We start from the raw sequence: 9472 nt of genomic DNA, 5'->3' as shown, positions 1-9472 counted from the left end.
AACCCTGCAAGCAGGAGTTTGAGGGTTTATCAGACACAGCAGTTTTTACAAATGTAAGAAAATATTTTACGATTCTAGAATGAAAGTTGTGTCTTAATTTTTTTGTTTGCTATAACATTGTGAAGGTGAAGGTGAAGGCTCCAAATGAGGGCACTCAGTGTTCTTGCTCTCCCTGCACTCTGTATTATTTCTGAAATGTTTCTGTATTTTAAATTATACATAAATAAAAACAAAGATGCGATGTCATTATGAAAAGTGTCACTGTCACCTCTTTTATTTACACCTTCAAACATTCCCCGACGTGAAGAAAAGAAAACAAGAAACAGGTCGTTGCGTAATATCCGCGCAGCTTTGATGCTCGTGAACGCGCCTTCGAAAGGAACCCTGGGAACGACAAGATGGCGGGACGTTCAAAAACTCCGCCGACAGGCCACATTTACATCAGAATAAACTGTAAATAAAGTACAATTTAACGGCAATCTGTCGACCGACAAACCGTCAACTGATCGCCCGGTAACGGCCGGTAAACATGAACCATTGCCGCGGGAAGTGGGACCCTCCGTGCGGTCTGGCAGGCTCCCCGCTGCAGCACCAGGCAGCCGCAACAAAACCAAACCGACTGAGGAGAAGCTTCAGGCAGACTCAGCAGACACAGGTCGACCCTCCAACGAGTCAACACCCGGGTCAGTGTCTGTATTCATGTTCGTTTGGTGTTACTGTAGGTGTCTGAAGTTGTTTCTCACAGGTGCCTGTCGCTGGTGTCTGCTGTGGCGGGTACAACCCCCACAACGTCCCGCTGTGCTGCACTTGTACCAAACTACGTTCAAATTTCTCGCATTTTTAAGTTTTCTTGTATATCCAAGAAATACCCTGTATCACAAAACATGACTAAATACATTTTTTACAAACCACAGTTCTCAGTCTTTAATTCGGCGTACAACAAATTTACCACGTTGCTGTTATGACTGTAAAATTCAAACTTAAATCAATAGTTTGCCCCTTTTTCCTGCGTCGCGATCAACCAAAATAAGCCTCTGACCGCATTTGGAAACAGTGATATGAAGGATAGATTCAGATTTAAGTGGAATATAATACTCCCTGTTGGATTATGTGTACAGGGAATTTACCTTAAGACTCACACAAACCTTCATTAATTTAATCCTGTGTACACTTTTTTCATATTAACAAAACTACATTCAATTTTCATACTTTTTAACTGCAAGTTAACAGAACATATGAAGCAGGCAGTTTGTGTCTTTTTATAGTAAAACTGAACATGTATATTATGTGTATTCACAATATTATTATTATTCATCATTGTGCCTAAGCAGTGTCTGCCCTACTTAAGTGTCCTTTAGCAAGACACAAGCCCTGACCTCTGACCTCTGACCTCTAGTGCAGAAAAATACATTTACAGAAAGTTAACTGCAGCAAAATAGGTTAAGCAGTAAGTGTTTGGGAATCTGTTGTTGAGTCAGTTATTTGTGTTCCCACTCCTCCAGATTTCAAGACTCCGACCAGAATCCCAAGATCCAGAGCAGTCAGTGTTTTCAGTGGAGAGTCTCCGCACAACGACTCCGACTTTCAGCAGGACATCATCTGGGACGCCACCTCTCCTTCACCCAACAGACTCGGTAAACGTTAGACTCCCAAGTGTCCTAATAAGGTTCATCATTTCAATTACTGCTGCAAAGTGTGGACAGTCAAGTAATCCACAATGTGATTTTGATTTCTGTCAAATACTTGATGATCCCAGCCCATTTGATCTGTTTTCTGTCACTGTAAAGTTAACATCTCTGGCATAATTAATGTTGCAGGTTAATGTTTTGGCTTGCTGGTTGAACAAAACAAGCTGATTTGAGCTGTGTGGTGATTCTGTTTTTCTTTTCAGGTAAAAGAGGCAAGAAGCAGCGTGCGGGAGTTGTGAACATCTCAGAGATTGTTAACAGGATCGCTCCAAAAGTCAGTAACGCTGTTGCCTGACACACATTTGAATTCTTGAACCTACTTTGTGAACGATTCATCGGTGTTTCCACTGTTAACGACTGTGCTCTGAATCACAGCTCAGATCGGCCAAATCAGAGCCAATAAACAGCATGTATTAATATTCCTGTGGTGTTGTTGTCTCTCTGAAGCATGGCAGACCGAAGGTTGCAGAGCCGACTTTGCAGCAGTGGATCGGAGACAGCGCCACCATTCCCTGCACGCCAGACGTTCAGGTTCCCAAACCCAAGAAGAAGTCCCCGAGGTAGGTTCAGGAGAAGCAACAAATACCAATGTGTTTGCTGTGATGTTTATGAAACAGAGCTGTGAACTGTGACGACATCATGGCCGTTAATGAGCCTCGGGTTTTTATCTTCATCCTGTCATTAGAAATCTATAAGCTCATTTAAAGGTCCAGTGTTTAAGATTTAGGGAGATTTAGTGGCATCAAGCCGTGAGGATTGCAGATTGCTACCAGCTGAAATGTCTGCCTGTTACAGTTGTGTCGGGAGGTTTTTACCAGGAGCTGAATTACCCACAGAGGTTAAAAACAATCAGACCAGGTGATTTAAACAGGTAAAAACACTGAATAAAGCAGTTTCCCATCACAAATCAGGGATTCTTCTACCCTGTTTGGCATGTCTCAGACAGGCTGCTATTCCACCACCACCACCACCACCAGGAGTTAAATTATCTGCAGAGGTCTGTTCCTCTCCAAAACAAACTGCTCCTGTGATTTAAACAACTTAAAACACTGAAAAAAGTAGTTTCAAGTTATAAATCACTGTTTTTCCAATGGTGTTGGCATGTTGGAGACAGGCTGTGTGTCTAGCACCTGCTGACGTGTGATCCAGATCCAGACGGACTCCGTGATTAAGACTGGTAAAAACACTGTATACAGCAGTTTCATGTTTAAAGAAAATCAGCATATTTTCGACGCTGCTTGTGCAGAGGAGCTGCTAACTACAGTGGCCGACGTGAAAACATGAACGGCCCTACTAGAGCCAATGTTACGGTGGGCTACTGTAGAAACATGATGGTGCAGCATGGTGATCTCTGTAGACGAGGATCTGCTCCCTATGTAGATATAAACAGCTCATTCTCAGGTAACAAAAACACAACAATTCTTATTTTCAGGTGATTATACACTGAAGAAAATATACTTATTATATTCTATTCCATTTCTGCTAATATACCCCCCTAAATCCTTCACACTGGAGCTTTAAGGAAGTTTGTATCTGTGACATGTGGTCAGATTATCTTGACGTCATTACAGTAAACATGTACTTTTGTTTTGTTGCAGGCCAAACGGAGTGGACGACCTGCTGAAGCTGGCCCAACAGTTTGACTTCAACATGTTTCGTCAGGATGAAGACGAAGCGGAGGACTTGCACCAGCAGAGTCTGGAGCTCCTGTCAGAAGACATCCTGGATTGGGAGAATGGTTCTCAAAATGACTTTTCACCTTCGCTTCCTGGAAACAGTCACCCAGCTGTGAAGCCAGCAGCGGTAGCGGTGGCGGCGGCGGCGACAACAGCAGCTGAGACAGACGTGCAGCTCCAACTGGATCAATATATGGAGGACGATTTGGATTTCCTGTTTGATGGACCGACCCAACATGTCAGCGGGAATCTGAGTCAGGTGTCATTAGCTCAGCCGTCACAAGTGAAACCTTCTTCCAGTGAAGATTCTGGGAAACTGTCTGCTTCCTCGCACAGTCCCACTGCTGGTGCTTCAACGACCAACACGAAAGGAGTTTCAGCAAAAGATGAGTTTGAGGACGATTGGGAAAACGATGACTTGCTGAATGACTCTTTAGTGCTGGAGATGACACAAAATCCACAGAGCTTCATTGCTCCAAAGCACTGTTCAACCCAAAAACCACCCACTCAGATAAATTATCAAAGGCAAAGTCCAGCAAATGTCCAATCAGCTGTTTCTAAAGTGGAAAAGGACAATGTGAGACCAAGAACTACTTTTAAACTGGAGTCTAATCCTAATTTTTTAAATTTTTTTGTGGGAAAACCCCAGACGGACACACAGACAAACTCGAAGGATTACAACTCAAAAACAGCAGGAAAAGACTCTCAGCAGAAGTTTTCATCTGTTAAGAGTGTTTTAGTCGAGGTGGGCTCTCAGTGTACCTGGCAAACAAACACATTGAAGTCAGACACACAGTTTCATCAAAGGACCTCTGTTGCCAAGCACAACACGGCTGCGTCACACACATCAGCTACAAAAACAACTCAAAGCTTTCCAGTTAAACCTGCGGTGGTTTCATCCCGCAGCGAGACGCCTGCCGTCTCTGACCTCTTGGATGAGGACTTGTCTTCGTTCTTCTTATCCGACCCAGTTTGGGACGACCTCGCTGACGACGACCTGCTGTGTGAAATGTGTGAAGATTTGGAGAACCAGATCCAGAGCGCTGAGAACGTTTCCACCAAACAGACCCAGTCTAATCAGAGAGCGGCTCTGCAGCCGTCCAACAGGAACCTGCAGCCAGCCAGTCAGCAAACTTTCCAACTCAATAAACAAATGCCAACAAGTCTTCCACATGCTTCAGGAAGACCAGCTGGTGGTTTTGGCTATAAAGTCGCTGGAGGTCACACACTAGCGAAAAACACTTCAGGATCCACAAACAGCTCAACGTGTGTGCAGGGGAGCAGCTGGGTCCAGTCAGCACCGCAAGGAAACTCCCATAAAGACCAGTTCACCTTCAAGAAGCCAAACAACCCAGTTTCTATGGTGACCACCACAGGTAAGAGCACGTCCACACGGAGCACAGCGCCCTCCTCCTTCAGACACACGTTTTAATATCACAGCAGATTCAGGCGGACAGAGACAGGGAGGTCTTGCACTGATGACCCAACAACAACCACATCATCAAGTCAGTTTGACAGTTTGTGAATGGATAAATTAACACAACGAAATCTTGCAAAATCAGTGAGATCATGTTAAGCTTCCAAATCCCAACAATTCTTCCACAAAAATATGATTTAATGGAGTGGTGCCTATTTCACCACAGTAGGGACGGGTGACATGGCCATAAAATAATACCACAGTATTTCAGGGTATTTTTGTGATACGACAAATGAGTAAAATCAATATTTCATTATTAATTCAAGAACATAAACTGCAACAAAATCAGTGATATATTTTTACAGTTTGCTTCAAATATTAAGTAAAAACTGAAGAAAAACGATCTCTCATTTCTTCAGTTTGTGAACAACAACAGTAACTCAGAGTGAGATTCAGATTCAAATACAACAAATGTCCCCTGGGATCTATATATATATAAATCAACAGCTGATTTCCTTCTTTTAGTAAAATCCTAAATGATTGAGTTGGTTTTTTCCCACCTGGACCTTTATGCTCTGCCATTTCTCCTCTAACCATCAGCTGTAACCTGTGACAGGCTGTTATGAGACAGTCACATATATGGAGTTTATTCACGTAGGTTTCCATCAGCAAAGGTTTGTGACAGAATCAGAGAGGAGAGGGAGAGACGCTGTGCTGCTGCCAGAGGAGCCGCTGAATGAGTTCCCTCTGAGCGCTAAGAGAAGGAAAACATTCAGGACGCCACACTTTATTCCACACTACTGAAGCTGCTCCTCTTTTTACTGGAACCACAGAGGAGTCAGGAATAACTTCACTGTCAGCCAGGCTTGTTGTTGCCGTGGTAACAGTATGACATGTCAACAAGTTGAAATATCCCGAATATCATGATATGAATTTTTCATATGAAAGAATATACCAGTATTATCGTGAAGGGGATGATATGACACTCCTCTAACAGTTACTTGATATATTTGGTCTGAACTTGACTTCAAGCTCTAAAGAGATTCTTGAAGTAATTTTTACTCCCACTGAAGCTTATTATTTATTACGATGGTCAGTAAGGTCTTTAAAGGCATACTTACATGATATTTTCCAGCTAACGTGTTATTGAAAAATAACAAAGTGGTCGCCAGTGTTAGTGCATTGAGTCTGTGTGAACAATGTTATTGACCACTAAGGTTAGCGCTAACTTCTGCCTCACTCGAAGACATCGATATTTTTTCTTCAGCCTTTTTCGGTGTATCAGTTTAAAATAAATGATGAATGCTAAAAGGAGACGAGGCGGCTGTTTAAGATGAGGAGCAGCAGGTTCTTACTGCATTTTGAGCGAACATCAACGCTCCAGCATGTCGTGAAGGTAAGCAGCTGTTTTTACTGTGATGTTTCTGTTACGTCACCTGAGTCACACTGCGTCAGTAGTTGCACTGTCACTGTGGTTAGTGTAGAAACTTTGGTGCCCACAGTTTGGGAAACTGTCTCTGGCTTCACCATAAGAAACATGAAGACAATAGAAACAGTAAAAAACACTGAGGTTGAGGTTCAAGGGTAACAAATAGGGTTGCAAAGGGCTGGTAAATTTCTGGAAGATTCACGTAAATTATCCAAGGGAAGTTAAGCGCTGGAATTCTGGAAGTGTTGCACAATTTCAATATAAAATCGTACTGTTTCAAAGTGAACTGATTTGGGGGAAATATACACTCACACAAAATGGAGAATTATGTTTATTTAATTGAATCATTTTTCACTATTCACTGCAGTCAGCTGCACTCTTCATCAAACGTACAGATCATTAGCAAGCATCCGGTTAGAAATGAATTAGCTTGGATAGTGAAAATGAGGCTGACGTGGAAGAAGTCCACAGAGAGGATGTGGAGGTCTGAGAGGAAGTCTCTTATTTTGGGGGGGACTAACAGGGAATGCTGTGTTGTTGTGGTTGTTCAATGAAAGTTCAATACAGTATTAAATGAGTCAACTTATTTAAAGATATACTTTGCAGGATGTTTCTAAAAAGTCAAGGCCAAAACTGTAGAATATAGTGCCGCGCACTTATACTGTCATGATGATGTTAGTGACGTGTAGGCGGAGTAATACAATGTTTATGGGTCTAGTACCCGGTCTAGCGGAGTGCATGTAATGCTGGCTACAAGTGTGTGTAATAAAGTAACACTCTTGGAGTTAAAGACAAGCCTATGGATATCCATCATGTATGTCAAGTCATCCGGTCATGAAGAACCGTAACAAAAACACACGGGTCACAGATGTGACGCGACATATCTGCAGCAGCATGCCGACAGCAGAGCGCATCATTATGTCCAACTGAAGCTGCTACACTGACCATGGAGGCCACGCTAGCCCTTCCCTCTAAGTCATCACTTAGGACCCACTCTCACTCTGTACATTTACGTGACATTAGAAAAAATCGATTTATCGTGTCAGTCTGACTGAAACTGGACTTTTAAAAAACGTGTTGGTCCGATTGCAACTGTGCAAAGTCAAATTTCTAGTCTGACAAATGCGACTGGGAGTTGAATTTCTCCTGCATGGATACAGTCAATCAGACCCAAACTGGCCGAGGCACTCTGAGCATGCTCCACAGTTTCCGCCCCGGGCTTTGACCCGGAAGTCCAATAGCATTAAATGTGTAAGAGAAGAAGAAGCCGGTAACAACATGGAGAAATCTACATCCAGAGCCGTGACTTTTTGGACGGACCAAATGTACAGAGCTGTAAAGTTGTCCACCATGGTAGCAGTTAGCAGCTAGCTAACCGTAGCTAACTTGTTTGTCCATTGTTTGGTCTGTGACGTAATAGGTCAACAGGAAAAAGGTCCAATACTAACAAGCTGAAAGGGGGCATATCTCCACCTATCGTAGAGGAGTCGCACATACTTGGCTCAATAAATGGATTCCCCTCCCGTGCTTGTGTACTGGGACAAGGACAGTGGGCCAGTTAGATGGACTAGTTAGATGACAGTGCTCAGGTGAGGTCGGGGCTTTCTAAAAACGTAAACCGTAAGCAGCAGGTATCCAAGAGACGCAGCGCCGAATGAGAAGAGCTGACGAGCCAAATCTGGGGTTGGCTTTGACTTTCACTGTTGAGCGTGTTTATAAACCGTGACCAACAGTCCTGCAGAGTGTACCTTTAATTACACTTCAACTTAACTTTACTGTTGATTGTTTTTCATTTCAAGTGGAAGGGTGTAGAGTTATGTCTTTGAGATCTGGTGAAGGTTTGTTTCTGTCTGCATATGACATGGTGACCACAGCCGGAGCACATAGACCCTATATTTTGTGTTCTTGTTCTCTCATGGAGAGTTTCCACCATGATTAATTTTAATAATATAATAATTTCGTCTTTATTCATTAATTATTGTAACGTTTGTCATAGTTTTAGTTTAAAAAGATTTTTTGTTTAATAGTCTTTGTGGAGTAACAGTCCTCAGATGTTTGGTGATGAAATCGACTCTCTCTGTATCTTCTGTGTTTTCTCTGCAGCTGTGGGTAAATGTTCAGCAGCAGAGATCGAGATGAAGAAGCAGCAGGCGATGGAGAGAAGACGTCAGAGACTGCAGGCTGCCCAAAACCTTCGAGCTCCCACCTGACGGAGGCGAATAACAACAAGCTCGTCTCACCTCACCTGCACGACGAGGAAACCTGCCGTCAGAGCTCCACCTGCTCAGACCTGCTGTTTGTTGGCACCAGTGTAGGTTTCTGATGACTTTCTCAAATGTGAGAATTTAAATCTCTGAATCAGTTCGACCAACATTTCTTATAAAAATTGATGCTCTTGTAAAATTAAACTGTACATGTACTGTAATATGATTAATGTCTTGTTTATATTCTATCAGACTTTTTTAAAGTTTTTTGTTTTTTAAATCAAGTTGTGCCTTTAAAGGAATAATTCAGCGCTCTAGAAAAATTCACTAATTAGTTTTTTTCTGAGAGTGAGATTAGCAGTGTGTGTGTGTGTGTGTGTGTGTGTGTGTTTGTTTGTGTGTAGCCCTTTCTACACAGACATGCAGTTTAGAGCCGCTTCGAAGTTCCTTTCTTACACAGCCTTTCCGTTTTTAAACAGCACCAAGCAATGGCGGCAACATGTGTAATTTTAAAAGGAAAATTCGGTTTATTCCAACCTGTCTCCTATCGTCCTAAATTTGTTTCAAGTGACTAGTGACATAAAAATAATAGTTAGCATGTTAGCCGTTAGCCTAGATACAGCCGTAGCGTCAGACCTGTCAGAACGTAAGTGAACGGGCAACCTTCAAGTGCAAAGTTAGTCCACTAAACAAGCTTTTTTCCCACAAAGACCGCCTCATATCGTTAGGATAAATGTCAGAGAACATACAGAAAACGACATGTAAACGTGTTGTCTTACCTTACCGGTGTGCTGCCATGTTTGTTTACCATCTAGCTCTGCTTTCCAAAGCGCGGCCGAAATATATCTCGCGAGAACAAGCAGCGATCTCATACCGTGCCTGAAATCTGGCGAGAACAAGCAGCAACAGCTGGAAGGCAGAACCGGACAGTAGCCTGAAAAGTTCATTCATTTATTTTATGAAAGATTTATAGAATAATGGCTGACTTTTTGCCAGACTTCCACTTTGTGGAGGAGGAATTTGATTTTGCAGAGTTTGATGGCCGCCCTTATTTATTT

At 42.7% G+C, this 9472-nt stretch overlaps 1 protein-coding gene across 1 annotated transcript; it reads left to right on the top strand.

Moving 5' to 3' along the window:
* Positions 1-390: 390 nt before the first annotated feature.
* etaa1a (ETAA1 activator of ATR kinase a) lies at positions 391-8903 on the top strand. The gene is made up of 6 exons (XM_049572493.1): positions 391-683; positions 1503-1634; positions 1892-1962; positions 2136-2248; positions 3287-4740; positions 8314-8903. Exons 1-6 carry the CDS (start codon positions 530-532, stop codon positions 8418-8420), a joined length of 2031 nt encoding a protein of 676 aa, XP_049428450.1. The 5' UTR covers positions 391-529; the 3' UTR covers positions 8421-8903.
* The last annotated feature ends 569 nt before the right edge of the window (positions 8904-9472 follow it).

Source organism: Epinephelus fuscoguttatus, linkage group LG3, assembly GCF_011397635.1.
Source record: "Epinephelus fuscoguttatus linkage group LG3, E.fuscoguttatus.final_Chr_v1".
Taxonomy (NCBI): domain Eukaryota; kingdom Metazoa; phylum Chordata; class Actinopteri; order Perciformes; family Serranidae; genus Epinephelus; species Epinephelus fuscoguttatus.
Note: the sequence above shows the minus strand (reverse complement) of the source record. Positions and strands in the feature narration are given on the sequence as shown.